General features: G+C 39.9%; 1 protein-coding gene across 4 annotated transcripts in view; it reads right to left on the bottom strand.

Moving 5' to 3' along the window:
• The window catches only part of chchd6b (coiled-coil-helix-coiled-coil-helix domain containing 6b), a 49,871-nt gene extending 31,575 nt beyond the window's left edge, over positions 1–18,296 (bottom strand). Inside the window, exons 1-5 of one of the 4 annotated variants that reach the window (XM_083528401.1) lie at positions 18,116–18,296; positions 9,986–10,079; positions 9,738–9,786; positions 6,330–6,474; positions 1,057–1,080 (exon numbers count right to left, since the gene is read on the bottom strand). In XM_083528401.1, coding sequence (XP_083384527.1) covers positions 1,057–1,080; positions 6,330–6,474; positions 9,738–9,786; positions 9,986–10,079; positions 18,116–18,199 — 396 coding nt within the window. In that variant the 5' untranslated portion in view covers positions 18,200–18,296. The remainder of the gene's footprint in view (positions 1–1,056; positions 1,081–6,329; positions 6,475–9,737; positions 9,787–9,985; positions 10,080–18,115) is intronic. The other 3 variants (XM_083528402.1, XM_083528404.1, XM_083528403.1) reach the window with 3 other exon arrangements.
• Between the last annotated feature and the right edge of the window lie 1,910 nt (positions 18,297–20,206).

Here is a 20,206-nt window from a genome sequence, read left to right as displayed (position 1 = left end):
AAAAAAAAAAAAAAGAATCTCGGATCAGCACCGATACACAAATCGAACTGCGTGCATGCTCTGTGCGTTTATGTGGGGAGCTGCCAAACCTACATGGTGAGTAGCTGAAGTATGAAGGTAGCGGTACCTGAGAGAGAGAGAGAGAGAGAGACACAGACACAATGACTGAAGCTGCCTTTAAAAAGCCATTAAGCACACAAAGCGCTTTGCAGCATGCAAAAGGGAGAGCAGGGGGGGAGAGGAAGAGAAGAGAAATGATTAAAATGGATAACCCGAACATGGGCAGAAAAATACAATTCTACAGAGAGATAAAAGAGATAAAAGAGAGAGAGAGAGAGAGAGAGAGAGAGAGAGAGAGAGAGAGAGAGAGAGAGAGAGAGAAGGATGTTTGGAGAAGTAAAGCCATGCACCCAATAAGTGAGACAGAGTGAGTGCATAATTCTTGTCTGAGGGAAAATTAGAACAGGGGCCCAGGATGACGGGGCCAAATTAAATCCGATCTCCATTCTGCACTTCATTTCTCCTTTTTTTCCTTTATTCCCCCCACACCTCTCCCAATATTCACCCGTAAATTATGCAGTGGAAACGTGTGAAGACATTACACCTGTCCACTGGATAGCCACCTGTACAACTGGTGTGACTGTGACACAGAAACGAAATGACACACAATGGACAAGCTTTTAGAGGCCACACACACACACACACACACACACACACACACACACACACACACACACACACACACACACACACACACACACACACACTTAGCTTACAGATGCACACATAATTACATACAGTGTAATCATACTGCTCATTTTTCTTCATTCAGTTAGTGTTTGTTGGCAGGAAGGTTCCATTCACTCTACTACGCAGATGATGTGCAATTTTCTAGCTGAATAGCTCCAAAAGTGTTGTGATGGAGGTGTCATCTGTGTGTGTGTGTGTGTGTGTGTGTGTGTGTACACTTGCATTCTGTTATAATACACAATGAAAACACGCCATTTGAATAAAGAGAGAGAAAAGTAAGATTAACAGGGAGCAGCTTCTGCTTACCCAAGCGTTCAGCTCAGCTGGCTGCTGTGAAAAAGCAAGGGGGGGTGGGGTGGGGGGTAGATAAATGGGACGGAGGGATAATGAAGTGCAAAAGGACAACAAGAAAGAAAAGAGAAACAGAGACCAAAAGATGGGTGGGAAAGCAAAAGAAGGAAGGAGAAATTGCAAGAAAAGATGCAAAGGGTGGGAAGAAATAGAGGGAGGAAAAAAGAAAAAAAAAAAAGAAGACAACAGGACTTTAGGTTGGGTTTAAGTGCTAACGTGGCATTATTTTAGTAATATAGCTGCCGGGCTGTGTCAAAATTCAACATGGAGGAAATCAAAGAGTTAAATGGAGCGACAGAGTTATCGGTCATGATTAAAAGGGCAGATCCCGGGCTTTTCGCTGCTTTAATAAATAGCAGCGCATAATGTAATCTGCACGAGAGAGATTCTTCAGCAGACGCAGACCGGCTAGGCTTTTTTAAAAAAAAAAAAAAAGTAAAAGAAAAATCCCACAGCGATTCTAGTGAAAGGATTAGCAGTATTACAATATAACATTAAATCTAATAGCATTTGAGATTTCGGCACACAGATATGCAGCGAGTGCTACCTACACATTCGTTTCTTGGTGCTAAAGCCATATCAATACATAAGGGGGGGGGGGGGGGGGGATATTACCGTAACATATTACCAGAGATATTAGCGGCTGTATTAGAATATTGCTTAAGACTCTTGTTCGCCTCTATATACTGTAGCTCTGGATGTGTGCGCCTTTAAGACAGCTAGAGAAGTTCAGGAGAAAGAGTGTGAAAATGTACTGGATGAGACTATTGGTATCACAGCAGATGCGTTTTAGAGACAGAAAGAAGACAGCGACAGGAAAAGAGAACGAGAAGCTACCACAGGTTCAACATGCAGTCTGGAATATCTCTCAGAAGAGACAGAGAGATAGGAACAGAGAAAGAACCATGCAAGTTCTGATGCAATACAGAATTTTAATAGCATTGTAAAGTTTCTATAGAATCAAAACATTGAAATTACTTCGCCAATTGGTCTGTGCATCTCTCTCTCTCTTTCTCTCTCCCTCTCCCTCCCTGTGGAATTCCTGCAGTTGATAGGCAGCACGTTCGCAGTTCTCGGTCTCTTGCCTGGAGCGATCTCTCCCTCTCTGACTCACAGCTAACAAGTGAAGCAATGGCAAGCATGGCAAAATCCTTCTCTTTGCATGCATTTAAATCTCATCAACACCTTACCCCTTTGCTCGGTCTCTATTTTTCACTTTCCTGCTGTTTCTCTCTGCCTTTAAACCATTATTTCTTGGTCGGATTGCGTGTGTGGTTTAGGCCACTTGTTGTACGTGCCGCACGGAATCGCTGCTTTTAATGCCAGTCAAGAAGGTCATGACTTATACATTATATAAACAATGCAACTCTTGGACCCTAGGACTCTCTTTCCTTACTAACATAGGAGGCACCGAGAGCAAAACTGGAAGAAAAAATGAATAAATCAAATAGACATAAGTGGACAGGAACATTTTAGATTGAGATGAGCACAGGGAAATCTGTAAAAGATTCGCTTGGATACGTGTGCGAGAGAGAAAACGAAAAGAGAAAGATCGGGTTTAGACGCAAAGTGGTGCTACATTTCACTTTTAACAGAACCTAATAAAACACCAAGTCAAGTCAAGTTTATTTCTATAGCGCTTTTCACAACAGACATTGTCTCAAAGCAGCTTTACAGTCAAGATAAATGGTGTTTATTTATCCCTGATGAGCAGCCGTGGCAACAAAAAAAACCTTAGATGTTACGAGGAAGAAACCTTGAGAGGAACCAGACTCAAAAGGGGAACCCATCCTCATTTGGGTGACATCAAGAGTTTGATCATAAATCTTTGAACAATACAGAACACTGAAGAGACAGAGATCTAACATGAGCACTGAAGTGTAAGATTATAAGTAAAAGTTCGGGCTCCGGTAATAATTTCCTCAGTACCGTACATCCAAATCTTCTTCCTGCTTTTACATGTACAGTAGTGTTGTGGGGCTCCTGTTTGGAGATTTTATCCAAAATCCAGCATATAATATTAAAGTTCATTGTAAATATGGTAACCAAAATATCTTGAATCTAATGATTCATAGTATAAATTGTTTAATCTTTTGACTATAAGCAAAAAAAAAATGCTAGAACAAACCAGATCCAATTCTGTCATCAAGCTGCAGTCACATTTTCTTTTACTTTTCCCTTATTGTTCATTTTTGAAAAACAGGGATCAGTTTTGGGTCTATTCTGATTTTATTATTGATTACACCACAATGGGGTTCAAAGTTGCGATCTGATTATATTTAATACTTTGCATGATCTGATGTCCACTCGCTTGCATTAAGTGTCTATTTGAATAATTCAGTTCATTTGGTGGTAGCAAGCAGACGTCCACACAAATCCTACATCTAAACCATTTATGTCTAAAACATTACACTACCAAGTATTTCCTAATGACACACTGACAGATGAACAGAGGAAAAAATAACAAACCAAAAAGAAGCTATTAAAAATAAAATGATTTCAGACATTTGCTGTGACCTTGAACCTAATGAGACCATTTCCAAAATTGATGCAGTTCCTTTGCTGGTTATAACAGCAAATTCCAAACAGACTTCTGACCACTCATTCCAAAGCTCATACACTAATTAGGATCTTGGACTGATGCACAACCAACCTGTAAACATAATATCTCCATTATTTCTGGGGAAATGGCAGCTCAGTGGTTAAGATGTTGAACTCATGACCGATAGGATCAGATGTCCAAATCCCAATCCAAATCCCAATCCTTAAGCAAGTCCCTCAAGCCTCTGCTCAGTTCTATACATAAGGCAATAGTAAGTCACTCTGGATACAGGCGTCTACCAAATTCCATAAATGTAAATGTCACCTCCATGCAGCGAAAACTAATGCACAAGGTTCCGGTCTGTATATACACACACACACAATACACGTACCTCCATAGAAACACCTGAATTTGAATGCACTAATGGATTATATCTTATTGCAGATTGAAATTCTAAATTGTATCTTCCAGGTTTGTCAGGAAGAATGTGCAAGACGTGGTTGAGCCCGAGTTTAAACTTTACTAATGTTCTTTAGTTTATTCCCATCACACTCAGGCCACAGGGACTTTCCATTCCCAATACAAATCTCCAACAGATATCGAATTGTTAAGCAGGTATTATGGATTCAGACTTGTATCATTGAGTGGTAACAGTGAGTGTTTTTTTTTTTTTGTCATTAACCTGCTAATATACAAGTCCACAATTTGAAGAAAATTGTGATATTAGTTCTGCTTGATCTTTTTCACAGTAACGAGCGCTCTGATTGGACAGATCCTTCTTAACAGGAACATGATAGAAATCTCAGAATAAACAGCGTTGGAATTAGAATATACGGCAACATGAAATGCCTTTGTGTCCTTCAGTAAACAATCTCACCTGGATATTTGTACCCAGGAACTGCTTCTGCATTCAAGACTTTTCTCCTCATGCTGACTGACATTTAAGTATGTAATTGTAAAAGAGTAATGATTCATATTTCCACTATTCAGTGTTTCTCAGAAGATTGGGTGGGTTCCCTTTAAAGTCTGGATCCATCTCATGCTGCTGGAGGGAGTTGTTCCTCACTGGAGTAGATTTCTGTAAAGCTGCATTTTGACAGTCTATTGTTAAAAGTGGTCTACAAACAATATGTGGATTTAATAAAAAAATTATTTTGATCTATTGTGGTGGTACTGTGCCGCCTCTCGTTTTCTAAAACGAAAAATATGTCTAGAAACATATATAAACCTTTGATTTTCTAGTACAATCAGGTACCACTCTGGATGTCAGATCACCCTAAATGTAAAAAAAAAATGGAAAGACTACTGCTGCAGCCATTACTGGCTTTGACTACAGTCTCATGTCGAACATGTTCATACAATCGGTGCTTTCAAGTGACCAAAATAGTTAGCGAATAATAAACATGACCATGAAACTGCTGTACTGCAACCCTACAGCAGGCAGAAAGAGGTGGAAAGAGCACTGTCTGTGAGGACAGGTAAACAGAGTCAGCTCCCCTGTCGTGACAGCCTTGAATATCGCCGGTAACCATGACAACCTTAGAGAAAAATTTCAATGTTGTCTTTGTTGTCCCTGATCGATTGTTGTTCACAACTTTGTTGGATTCTGAATATTTGTATGGATTTAATGTTTTTTCCCCTTTTCTTTTTTTTAAGCAATTCAAGTTTCACAGCTTGATATGTCGTCAAAGGAAAAAAAAAAAAAAAAAAAACACGAGGTCCTTTTTGTTCCTTATCTGATTTAAAATCCAACAGTAAAGTTTGATGGTAAATATTAGTCAGTATAGCATTGTCATGCATAAGTCATGCATAAGTCAGAACTGGTGTCATGTACATTGTCTTATTCTGTCCCGATGTCCTGCCCCACCCAAAGTGAACCCTAGCGACTAAATATCACTGAAATCTTACAAGCTCTCCTGTAATTAGTTTCACGTGTTTACTCTCAGTAAAATGAAATCTCAAATCCAAACCCATGTAAATTCCAGCTGTATGATGGTTATACAGTTTTCCAGTTACAGACACTCCTTTAAAATGCCACCACTTGGAAGCTGCATGTGGAAAAATAATGTAATAAATAAAAGAAAAAAAGAAAAGAAGCAAATGCTTCTGCTGCCATCTAGTGGTAAGAAAAACGACAGAGACACACCCAGGCCGAAGGAAGGCCATGCAACAGGAACGCAGGCAATTTGATCAGTCTTTGAGTTTATCCCAAAGTTTCTCCATTACAGCCGGTCGTGAGCGGAAATGTCGCGGTAGCAGATAATATGACTGCACGAGCTTCAGCTCTGCTACAGATGTAAACATTAACTAGTATTGACAGCGCCGTCTGTGGACCAGCGAGCTAATATAATCAACGGCCGCGAATAGCCTCATTACAATCCTGCGCCATTATGGCGGACGAACTCAAGGATGAGAAGAAATGTCCTGCACTCAATAACCATTACGCTCACTTAAAACACAAGGCAGAGAACAACAGCATGAAGCAAATCAATTTTCTGTGGGCAGAGAAACACAGATGTGTACACACAGACAGACAGACAGACAGACAGACAACTAAAAGGAAAAAAAAATGGCAAAGAATAAAAGCAATGCGATCTCAGCTGACCATTTTGGAGGATGTTCCTGTATATTTTTAACTTGGCTCAAAAGAAAGCGAGCTGTGCGTGTGCATGCGTATCGGTCGTACCAAGTTCTGCACGTTCTTCTGCTCCTCTTTGGTTCTGGCTCTTTCTTGGAGTACAGCAGGGTTCACATCCTCTCCCACAGACTCTTTCTCTCTGCGGGTGATACGTGCCAACTCCTCCCTCAGCAGAGCCTGCTCCAGCTCGAACCTGCAGCCCACACACACACCCACACCCACACCCACACCCACACACAAATAATTCCTTTATTACAGAGTAAAATTCTACCCGGGATATTGGCGCACCTTCAGGGAACTAATCAGGAAATTTCCAGACATGTTTGACCACCTGGTTCAGCCAACTGGATACCATCACTTTTATTTGGTCTACTCTCGACATGACCCATGCCATTCCATATAATTTAGATACCATATCAATGCTCTGGAACATTACATAATGAGCATAGTGAGATTAACCCCAAAACTGTATATTATGGCTAAACAGCATTTGCGTGCTTGTCTGCCCTCTGTTTGCTAATTGTTTACTGCTTGGCCTCTGTATTGCGTGAGTCTCTGTTAGAGGACTTCTGGGACACATTACTAACTAGAAGTGAGATCCATGAGGCTGTTTTTTTCTTTCCTTCTTTAGAGAGAGAGAGAGAGAGAGAGAGAGAGAGAGAGAGAGAGAGAGAGGGATGCTGTTGCAGGATTTCAGAAAGCGGAGCACGTTTCAAATACGAGTCAGTCATTTCCCACTAGGGACTCCATAAAATGCGGAGACAGGATTTACTGCATTAAGGTTAGGTCCAAACTTTTAAACAGCCAGAGTCCACAGAGAAATTATTCTCCACATCTCTTACATCCATTATGTTAGATTAACGAACCCTGACCATACATAGTGCTCGTCAGGTTCTATACAATACCTAACAACCTAACAGGCAGAATAGTAGGGATTCTTGAACTCATGATCTTCCAACAACTTTGTGAATGTTTACACAGCTGGGCCAATTACCAGTCTGTTCCTTATTTATTTTTCATCCGTCCTAAGCACACAAGTGTATAAAATGTCTTCGTATGTTGTAGCAGTACAATGTTCTTTTACTAAACATAAGAGACCCAAACCTGCTCCAGGTGGACAATGCCTTGAACACAGCATGAACTCCCTGAGGAAATGTTCTATCAGTGATGGTGTAGAAAAACTCGAATGTCCTCAAGAGACCTGATCACCACACCGAACACCTTTGGGATGAACTGTGAGCCAAGAAGATCAGACTGACCCCTCACTGATGCTCTTAGCCTGGCCAAATAGACAAATTCCTATTGGAAAACTCTAGTGGAAAGCCTTCCCAAAACAATATAGAGATCATTATAATGGCAAAAGGCTACTATACACAGATCAGACATAACATTATGACCATCTGCCTAATCTTGTGTTGGTCCCCCTTTTGCTGCCAAAACAGTTCTAATCCATCGAGCATTACCAGCATTAACTTCTTCAGCAGTTTGAGCTACAGGAGCTCATCTGTCAGATCAGCCTTCGCTCCCCATGTGCATCATTGAGCTTTGGCTGCCCACGACCCTGTCGCCGGTTTACCACTGTTCCTTCCTTGGACTACTTTTGATAGACACTGACCACTGCAGACCGGAAACATCCCACAGGAGCTGCAGTTATGGAGATGCTCTGACCCAGTCATCTAGACATCACAATTTGGCCCTTGTTAAATTCACTCAAATCCTTACACTTGCCCATTTTTCCTGCTTCTAACATCAACTTTGAGGGCAAAATAATTACTTGCTGCATAATAAACACCACTAACTAACAGGTGCCATAATGAAGAGATAATCAGTGTTATTCATTCACCAGTCATAATGGTATATGTCATGCCTGATCGGTGTATGTAGAATAGGATGTTTGACCAGCTCGTATAGGTGTGATTAAGTGTCCACATACTTGTGGCTATGTAATGTATCTGGTTATCCCCAAAGGTGAAACGAGGGGAGGGGGTATGTTCCTAATGATTTCACAGTTCCGCAGAAGCATAGAGGACATTTTGACAGCTTCAATCCGAAATGATTCAAAAGTAAATAATTTCCTTTTTTATTTTTTATATATATATATATATATGTATATATATATACACAGTACAGACCAAAAGTTTGGACACACCTTCTTATTCAAAGAGTTTTCTTTATTTTCATGACTATGAAAATTGTAGAGTCACACTGAAGGCATCAAGGGCTATTTGACCAAGAAGGAGAGTGATGGCGTGCTGCGCCAGATGACCTGGCCTCCACAGTCACCGGACCTGAACCCAATCGAGATGGTTTAGGGGTGAGCTGGACCGCAGAGTGAAGGCAAAAGGGCCAACAAGTGCCAAGCATCTCTCGGGGAACTCCTTCAAGACTGTTGGAAGACCATTTCAGGTGACTACCTCTTGAAGCTCATCAAGAGAATGCCAAGAGTGTGCAAAGCAGTAATCAAAGCAAAAGGTGGCTACTTTGAAGAACCTACAATATGACATTTTTCAGTTGTTTTACACTTTTTTGTTATGTATATAATTCCATATATAATTCCACATGTGTTCATTCATAGTTTTGATGCCTTCAGTGTGAATCTACAATTTTCATAGTCATGAAAATAAAGAAAACTCTTTGAATGAGAAGGTGTGTCCAAACCTTTGGTCTGTACTGTATGTATGTATATATATATATATATATATATATATATACACATACACACACACACACACACACACACACACACACATATACATATATATATATATATATATATATATATATATATATATATATATATATATATATATATATATATATACACATGGATTTTATATAACCAGTAAAAGCATCCTTTCCTGCACAAAATTCAGTCCCAGACACATGCAAGTTGTCCAAGACCACCACACACTTGCATCAATCGCCAGAAAGTTAAAGTATTGGGGGTTTTTTTAGCTCGGAAACAGAAAATGTGCAAGAGAGAAAAAAAAAGGCCTGATTTTTGCTTAAGTTAACATGACCTGAATCAATTATCTGATAATGACTTGAGAAGACACGCTGACAGCACTGCATAACAGCTATGAGAGTCAACGGCTGGCAACCGAGGCGCGCCATTTTTTCCGCACCAGGGAATATCGGTGTCGAGTAGCAAACTGGAGCAGAAAATGAAAAATATAATGGCATTTATTTTATGAGAAAGTAAGGCATGCCTGGAAGATTTTAATATGATCCAGGAATTATCTATATAAGTTGCTAGATGTGGTCACGTCTACAACACAACCCATAACCATTGCATATTACCTTTAACCAAACCAAACATTCCTTAGACCACTTCAGCCCAGTCCAGAGCCTGTTCATGCTTCGAACACTACGCACGCACGCACGCACGCACGCACCCACCCACCCACCCACCCACACACACCAAGGCCACTCTTGGGGCAGGTAAATATTACTGACCGTTTTCTTAGCTCCTCTGGCATCTCAGCTGAAGAATGTCCACCTGCAGCTATAAAACATGTCATTAGAGCATTACATTTATAAAAAGAAAAGAAAAAATAAAGCCTCATAGAAGCACAGCAACTTTTTATCACAGATGATTTATGAGAACGGGGATACAGAAAAGTTTCTCAAGACAGAACATCATTTAGACAGGTTTGTGAACCAGAGATTGCATTTATGGTCACAGGTGAGGTGGTGCTGCATACCTCCGTCAGGCTTCCGACTCTCTGGTTTTGGGGGCCGAGGTGTTTCAGAAGACTGATTCGCCTCACGCATCCTTTGACGAACATCTTCAGACAACTGGAGAAAAACAAATGCGAGCACACGCACACGCACACACGCGCCCACACGCACACACACACAAAATCACACCACTGGCTTTTAGTCTAGTCCATGTGAGAACTGCAGCTCTCCTGCAGATTCAATTACTGAGCCCCAGTAGCTCTCACCCTTTGGCACTTCCAATTTTAATCTAGTAAACTGATTGATGAAAAATACTAAAACAATCTATTACATGATGGAATGAGGCTCGTGTTCATTTCATCTCGCATTTAATATTCATTCGTCTTCAGTAAACGCTCTATACTGGGCAGGGTGTGCGTCAAGTGTGAAGCCTATCACGAGAGTCACTGGGCTTGATGTGGAAAATATACGCCAGTCCATCGCTGCCCATACACATACACACACACATATTCACATTTAGGAGTAATTTAGCAAAGCTAATCCAGCTACTGATTTGTGGGAGAAGAAATACCCACTGCACCACCCTGTCAGCTTTTTCACCTTACACTTGCACTTAGTGTCATAATTCTCTAATTTACCTCTTAAGTTTTCATTTGATGGTTTGTGTTTCAATAGTAGATCACCATCCTGAGTTTTTTCACTACTTGGGTTGGGCTATTGCGTCAAAGCTGCAGGATTCTTGATCTGATCCTGAGCAATAATGTCATGCAGAGTTTTGCACTTTCTACCCTAACTATCTTCACATGGGTTTTTTCCAGCTTCCTCCTAAAAATATGCTGGCAGGTGGACTGGCTACTCACTTACAGTACTTCTATGTGTGAATAACACAAATCGGCTCATTTTTAAAGATCGGCAAAAAAAAAGGGGGGAGGCTACAAATATAATTTGCAGAAATGATTAGAAAGAAAAGTTAGTGAGGAAACGCTCTTATACATGCGTGTATGTTGATGAGAGTTTAAACGTTCTTCCGCTCCTCCGCTAGCCATTGTTGTTGATTGATTAAAATGTCCCCATCACATGAACGCATGACTGCTCTGTGTAGTTACGAAATTACTACACTTCCCTCTCTCGTTCAGATGCGCTTAGTGAAAGTATATTTCGCTTGTTGTTTTTCATTTTTAATCAACTGGGGATTTTATAGCATTCGTTTGCTTCCGTCATGTTTTTTCTTTAATAAATCAGCATATTTTTTTTTTTATAATTTATTATATATTTAATTACAGTGTTAAAATGGAAAATAAAAATATATCACTAGCTTCCTGCAGCTGCCTGCTTCAGATTTAAAACACTAATGCATGCCTGCAAAACCACAAAAAGGTCCAGCACCCCTCTACCCCACAGCTCTTATCTCACCCTGTACTGCACCATTCTCTCTCTGATACTCCTGCACTGTTCGACTGGTCCAATCATCTCTCAGGGTACAAAGACGACATGCAACAAGATTCTAAGACACCCATGTGGTATAAACTCCAGCTTAATGTCTGAACAGCTGAGGCTCTAATAGTCTTCAAACAATGACTATAGTATACTATAGACCAGGGGTCACCAACACGGTGCCCGCTGGCACCGGGTCGCCCGCAAGGACCACATGAGTCGCCCACGGGCCTTTTCTAAAAAGATCCCACCATAGCAGCAGTGAGCTGCATCTAATTTTTTTTGTTGCTATTCTTTTTTTAAAATCACATTTGCATTGGTGTGAATTTGAAATGACAATATTAAAATATAGATGACTAGATATAAATGAATATCATTAATTATTAATAATAAATAATCGGTACCCAAGAAGTAGCTCACAGTTTCAAAAGGTTGGTGACCCCTGCTATAGACTATAGTATTCTTAGACTTTTTCCTAATTAGGGTTGAAAAACTTTCCATGGGAAATTCATCTAGGGAAGTATGGGAATGTTCCAATTTGGAAACTTACCAGGAATTTTACAAGAATTTATAGTAATTCATGAAAAATTGGGGGGAAATATCCATAAAAGGTATCATATACAAACATAAATCTAAACATTTAGTTTGGTCATAAGCTGACATGCATACCAACTAATACAGATGTTATAAATGATTTCATTCAAACAATGATTTGATTTAATTATTAGTAGAATTTGGTTTCTCAATTGCTTACACACAGCAGATGAGATCAGATTAGATTCGATTCAACTTTACTGTCATAGTGCAATTTACAAGAACAGGTCCAATGGACAGTGGTAAGCATCTAATCAGAAGTGCAAAAGTGGCCTATTTACTATAAATAGCAGTGTGATAAATAAGGGTATGGGGTCCATGTGTACAGGGGTGAGATTCTCTCCTTTCATATGAATCTTTTCCTCGGCCCTCGCTGTTTTTTCCCCGTCCCTCTATTTTTTAATTCTGCAGCATCTTCAGTTTTACCTGTCCAGAGCACTCCAGAGTTTAGCGGGTGGTGCGTCAGTAATAATGGTCCGTGAGGAAACATAGTGCTCCCTGAGCAGTCAAATGGACTAAACAAAGCTTCAATTCAGTGATGCATTTTTGTATTTGAATTATTCTTGGAATCGTTTCAGCACTACTTCTCACTGATATTTTCAGTCATTTATTTGCCAAATAAGTTAAACTTCTAAAAGCAAACAACCGAATCAACTCATCACTAATGTTAGCGAAATCAAAGGAATCTTAGCTGTACGTTTTCTTGTCTGTTTCTTGGTAACACGATCATCTAGAGTGTGAAATGACTGGTGCAAAGTCATAAAGATTCTTAAATAACAATCCCATAAATGATCTCACACCAACACCAACTTGAATAGTTTTTTTTACAGAGGTGCTGAGAATGCAACAAGCGTGACAAGCGCGTTTCCTGTATAAAGATATTTGAATAAAGATGATGTCATTTCGCTGGGGTTTACATGCAGTCACCAATTACACTTTAAGCTGTTGTTTTAATAATGTTGATAAAGCCACTGTTTCACCGAATTACAGCATTTTCACTTTGTCTCCAGCAGGACGTGCCGGCCATTAATCACTGACTCGATTCTTTTAATCTCTCTATGTAGGTCTCTCCAAAAATCTATTTGATAGATTAGTTGGTGAATAAATGCTTGCAGGAAGACCCGAGCAAACACAAGAGAAAGTCTGTGTCACGCCAGCGCTTGTTCAATCGTATTTGCTACACGGGGAATTTGAGAATCAATTTTCAGACCGTCTTGCTCGCTTATAGTTGTTGTTTTTTTTAATGGATCTGTACAAAAATGCGTTACAGAAAGCCCTTAAAAAAAACAGCTCATATTCTCTCTCGGGTGCTCAAATGACAGCCCACTGCAGCGGCATGTTTCAGAAACGAATCAAAACAAGCGGATACCGAATTTCTGTTGCAAAATCCCACTCTGACAGAGTGACAGAATGAGGCTGTGCAGTTAGTGTGGATTATTATGCAGCTCACGGTGTACACTTGCTTTTAATTAGTGTCAATGTTAACGAGAGATTCTTCTACTTTCCTCTTTTTCATATTGTTTTGATTTATTCAAATCACTCATTTTACATACATACAGAGGTGGTCTGGTAAGTATTTAGACCCGCTACATTTTTTTTTCTTCCAATTTTGTTCTGTTGCAGCCTGATACTAACACCCCCCACAAAGTGAAAAGAGAATTTGAGAAGGGTCTGTAATTTTAATGAAAAAAAAAAAACAGGTACAGACCTCAAATATCGTACATATATTTGTATAATAAATATATAGATGCCTGTTATTTTTTCTGATCATTGCTGAGACGTTTCTACACCTTGACTGAACTCTACCTGTGAAAAACTTTATGGATTGGACATGATTTGGAAAGGCACACACACTTCTCTGTACAAGATCTCACAGCTGGTGATGCGTGATGTCAAAGGAACTGCCTGCAGAGCTCAGAGACAGGATTGTCTGAAGATTCCCAAGAGCAAAGTGGCCTCCATAATTTTCAAACAGAAAAACTGTGGCAGAACCAGGACTCTTCAAAGAGCCGGTCCCTTTGGGATGAATTGTAACACCGACTGCACCCCAGGCATCAGTACCTGACTATCAACAGCCTGAAAATTTTTACAACTGTAGATGCTGATTTCTTTCTTATATATATATATATATATATATAAAAATATACACTCACAGGCCACTTTATTAGGTACACCTTACTAGTACCGGGTTGGACCCCCTTTTGCCTTCAGAACTGCCTTAATCCATCATGGCATAGATTCAACAAGGTACTGAGCATTTCTCAGAGATTTTGGTCCATATTGACATGATAGCATCACGCAGTTGCTGCACATCCATGATCCACCACATCCCAAAGGTGCTCTATTGGATTGAGATCTGGTGAATGTGGAGGCCATTTGAGTACAGTGAACTCATTGTCATGTTCAAGAAACCAGTCTGAGATGATTCACGCTTTATGACATGGCGCGTTATCCTGCTGGAAGTAGCCATCAGAAGATGGGCACACTGTGGTCATAAAGGGATGGACATGGTCAGCAACAATACTCAGGTAGGCTGTGGCATTGACACGATGCTCAATTGGTACTAATGGGCCCAAAGTGTGCCAGGAAAATATCCCCCACACCATTGCCCCACCACCACCAGCCTGAACCGTTGATACAAGGCAGGATGGATCCATGCGCTCATGTTGTTGACGCCAAATTCTGACCCTACCATCCGAATGTCGCAGCAGAAATCGAAAATCATCAGACCAGGCAACGTTTTTCCAATCTTCTCTTGTCCAATTTTGCTGCGCCTGTGCGAATTGTAGCCTCAGTTTCCTGTTCTTAGCTGTCAGGAGTGGCACCCGGTGTGGTCTTCTGCTGCTGTAGCCCATCCGCCTCAAGGTTCGACGTGCTGTGCATTCAGAGATGCTTTTCTGCATACCTCGGTTGTAACGAGTGGTTATTTGAGTTACTGTTGCCTTTCTATCAGCTCGAACCAGTCTGGCCATTCTCCTCTAACCTCTGGCATCAACAAGGCATTTGACATTGATAGTGTGTTAAGAACATCTAGTGCCGTTTACAATAATTTTAAATTTATATTTAATAATTATATATATATATATATATTAATACAAAACTAATTGAAAATGTTGTTACCTCTGCTGCCATGTAATTGGCTGATTAGAAATTTGCGTTAACGAGCAGTTGGACAGGTGTACCTAATAAAATAGCCGGTGGGTGGGTGGGTGGGTGGATGGATGGATGGATGGATGGATGGATGGATGGATGGATGGATGGATGGATGGATGGATGGATGGATGGATGGATGGATGGATGGATGGATGGATAGATAGATAGATAGATAGATAGATAGATAGATAGATAGATAGATAGGAAGACCAAACACACACCACTCTTTACCCTCCTTCAATCTAGAAAGGGATACAGAATTAGGTCCACACACAAACACAAAATTACTTATCTGTGTGTACTGAACTGTTACCGAACTGAAACTCAATCACGCACTCAATTCAATTCATATACAGTATCTCACAAAAGTAAGTACACCACTCACATTTCAGCAACTATTGCAAAAGATCTTCTCAAGGGACAATACTATAGAAATGAAACGCTAATATATTTAGAGTAGTCAATGTGCAGCTTGTACAGCAGTACAGATTTACTGTCCTCTGAAAATAAATCAATATACAGCCATTATAGTTTGCCAAAATAGCTGGCAACAAAAGTGAGTAAATCCTAAGTGATAACTGTATTTCATTTTTAGCCTATTCATCATGTTCATGTTTTTGTCTGCTTGACAGGACCATACAAATTTGTGTATCCCACATTAAAATAGTTAGAATTTGGTGCTTTAAGTGCAATTCTCACTTAGTGACCACCATAGTGAGCACCTCATAGCAAATGACTTTTGAGAATTTCAACTGTTGCTCTCCACAAAATGGCTCGAGCTATAAGAAGAGTTCATAATCATGTTCATAAACAGAAACTCAGCAGACAGAATCTCAGGATTGGATTTAAGAAACAGATACTATGCTAAGCACCATGCCACCATTCTGCCTCATCATATGAAAGCTAACTAAACATTTACTGTAGTAATAACTGTAAAGCAAAAACAAAAATCAATAAGTGAGCTGGTAGCTCTGTGGTTAGGGCTCTGAGTTCAAGCCCCAGCACCACCAAGCTGCAACTGTAGGGCCCTTGAGTAATGCACTCAATCCACTCTGCTCCAGGGGCGCTGTATAGTGGTCGATCCTACACTCTGACCCCAGCATCCGAACAAGCTGGGATATGCAAATAAAAAAAATGTGACTGTACTGTTATGTATATGCTGCAAATAAAAACAACCTCTTTCTCTTAAAATAGAGAAAGGGAACCAGCAAGGTATGCAAGTCTAGGAAAAACATGCATTCAGGCCCAGCTGAATACAGCTTCAAGCTGAGATGTGATTGGACCGTGTACCTTCTGGTCATTCAGTTTGAATTTGTTTAAAAAAAGAAACTAAAAAATGAAAAAAGGCCATCGTTTTTTATTTCATCGACAAACCTATGGAAAAACAAGTCATTTCTACATTTCCCAGTTTCGTCATGGATGCGCCGAAAAGAAAATCAAAGGGAAACGAAAAACAGAAAAACGATTGATTTTTCATGTCTAATTGCAGAACTTCGTAAGCAATACATCACAGCACTTTCAGCCAGGCCAGCAGCTTCAGATCAGTAGTGGGTGGAGCTTATACAGTCTATAAAGCAGTGTTCAGCACAAAATCTTCTTTAAGTTCTTGCTGTAAACCCCACTGTTTTCCCTTATCCATGCACCAAGTGCTCTGATATTTCTACCATCATATTAAGGTGATCCATTCTGACCAACACAACTGATCCTCCAGCTATCTAGCCACTCATTTTGGCATGTTTCCCTGGTTGCATAAAAAGTTAGCTTCCTGCATCATAAATTATTTTTCATATTTTATTTTCCATGCATCCACAAAGAAATAAGAAATTGACTAATTTTTTTACAGTTTGGTTGTGGAGTTAAAAAAAAAAATCTGATTCTTTCTAAAATTAAAATTGAATGACTAGAAGGTACAAGGACATTGGACAGCAATTGCATTTCAGTGTGAAATGATTGCAACACAGTGATGAAAACGAAATTAGATATCCCTAAAGTACGCTGACTTTTGACACAAAGCAATACCTTAATTGTTCATTAATGGGGAAAGAGCGAGCTTCTGATTACATTATTATTATTTTTTTTAATGGAATATAAAGTGGTGCAGAATTTCAGTGTCCCTGGTTATTCTCCCATCAATGATCGAAAGCAACACATCTGTGTATTACATTTCCCTTCCTAATGTATATGCTCTTCATCTCAGGCACCAGTTCACCTCCACAGACTCCACTTCTGTCCTCCTCTGTCCATACACAAACCTTCAGTCATCAGCAATGTGTAAAACTAGTATAAAAACACCATATTTAGCATTTGTATCTAGTTTTCAGTTATGTAAAGGCTCCGTTATTCACAGCCAGGTATCGCCACCGCCATCTTGAAAAGGGCAAATGTTGTTGTTGTTTTTTTTTTTTTTTTATCTCACTCAACGAACTATTTTTGTATCTGTACACTATCCAGCATTTGTATGTTTTGTTTTCCGGCATACAAAAGAGAACAACTTCAAATAAATGCTATATATATATATATATATATATATATATATATATATATATATATATATATATATATATATATATATATATATTAAAAAAACTTAAACCCGAGTAGACCCGTGTCCTTTCAGTGACTTAGGCTCGCCATTGATTCTATAACCCTTCCAACATGGCGGACGCGTTAGACGTAATATAGCAGCTAGCATGCACTCGGTTTTATTATTATTGGTAGGATAAATCAGTTTTGCAATAATAAAAGTAAAAAAAAAAAAAGACCGGGTGCGGGTTTGTGCCGTATAGAAAGCTCACTCGGCACGTCTTAAGCTAATGCCCGTGCTGCACGCTATGCTAAAAACATTATGGTGAGGAGAGCAGAGCCATCAGCCATATTAGTGAGGGCAAGAGCCTCACACTGACAGCAGCTAGCATAGGAAATGTCTTTAAACTGAATAGCAGAAACAAAAAGGCATCAACTCCTGCGTTCACCTTAATTCCTTGCAAAACAGTAACGTTGTCCTCTTCGTTCAGCCCATATGATACTTTCCTGCCCGTGCTTTCTGTGCCTCCCATGTCCTGTAAGAGAAATAGTCGGCTCTACTGTAATGATATCAGGCCGCTGCTCTAACAGTAGGGGTCACTTTGCTCTCCACTCCCACAGGCGGATTATATTATTACTAACCAATAGAGTGGCTTCCCCGGGGTCACGTGATGCGGCATAGAAAAATATAGTATATCCTGTCCCTTTCTTCTTCTCGGATCCACCTGACTCCTCTGGATGGATTTCTCTTCAGCTGGTGTGAGGAAGAAACATTGAGAGGAACCAGACTCTAAATTGGATTCAGTTTGAGTTGAGCTGAAGATGCTTCCTCATAAACAGCCTAAAGATCCATGAAGTTTTTCAACAGATGTCTACAAAATAATCAGTTCACATAGAGACTAGGGTACACATTACATATACACTTTAAGGGGTTTGTTTTAAACCTACCACTACTCGTCTGTTTGCTTCTGTAGATTTCTTCTAAATGAACCAAAACAAGTTATCTACACATTTAAATGTGATATTTTAAGGGAAAAAAAGACTCTAGATGTAAATCATTAACTAATAACTGGGGATGTTCTGTGGCGATATGCTTTTGTTATATTGTTAATCCTATTCATCTGCAATGCCTTGTGTCAATATTATGCAAATTATTCATTCATTCATTCATTTTCTCCCGCTTATCCGTAATTCGGGTCGCGGGGGCAGCAGTCTAAGCAGGCCCCCGCCTTCGACTGCTGCCCAATCCTCACAGCACCATTCCTTACGGTCCCTCCTGCAGGTGGTGAGCCCACGGGAAGTTATGCAAATTAGTGCATTTTAATTATTTAACACCTGATTTGCATTTCTCTGTGGCGATCCTGATGACATTATTAATTTTAGTGTATTCAGATTTAGAGGTCGACCGATGATGATATTTATACATCAGAGCAGCCAATGGCCGATATATGATGCCGATTTTTTTTCCACCTTCATCTAATTAAATCTAACAGTTCATTAATAGGGCATACAAAAAATTGCTTAAATTATACATTTATTGAACACCATTAAAATCTCCAATCAGTGCACTTGTTAGCAGGTTTTGGACCTCTGTCTACCTGTGCACTAAACTACAGATGTGTACAGATGCTCGATAACAAGACAGTTCCAAACGTTATTCTCATTTCCCTGTTTGGATGCCGAATACAGACTACTGCCCCCTGCTGATATTAAAGAGTTATGTACTCACGCATGCGCAGAACGTACACGTACGGTTTGCTCTGTCAGATGCACATGCCTAATAATCAGCCTAATTTGCAGCACAATCGGGTGATGCCGATTAATTTAAAAATGGCAAAATAATCAGCCCGATCAATCGTTTTTCGTTTCTCCATTAAGTTAGCCTGAATGCCCATGTTATATTGCCTTAGCTTAGCGTTAGCTTGCTTATTACATGTATCTCATGAGTGTTGCCAAGACAAATTAACAATTTGCTTATTGGTGTAAATTCGGGGCACATGTTGTTTAGTCATTTATTCATCACCACTCACGTCCACACCAAAACAAACACAAGTGAAAGGGAGTGGAGCTTCACAACCTGCCTGTTATGTGCCGATCGGCGCGAGCTACGCTGCTGTGCTGTGCTGCGCCTGCGCGGAAACGCGGAGGGAGAAAGGCAACGAAACTCGATAGTGTCTCAACATTTACCGACACGAACTGATATCTAGATTTTCGATTTGTTTGACAGGGAATGCTGTGCGCAAACAGAAACACAAACATATATACATATATTTGTTTATTAAAATAAAAAAAACTTTCCCAGCACTTTCTCTTAAGAAACAAATAGGGCAGGTGCTCAAGCCCGCTTTAATGTCTGTGTGTACACGTGCCTGCATATAAATTCATATTTTACACCCTCTTTATCTCTGTAAAGTTGTTTTAGGACAATGTTCAAGTGCAAATTGAATTTTATTGAATTGTAAGAGGCAAGATGTCGCTTAAACGCAGAGGTGGCAAACGTACACACATCCTTCACACAAGTAGAAGTACAGATATTCATG

This window comes from Silurus aristotelis, assembly GCF_946808225.1.
Source record: "Silurus aristotelis genome assembly, chromosome: 2".
Taxonomy (NCBI): domain Eukaryota; kingdom Metazoa; phylum Chordata; class Actinopteri; order Siluriformes; family Siluridae; genus Silurus; species Silurus aristotelis.
This window is presented reverse-complemented; position numbering and strand designations above follow the sequence as displayed.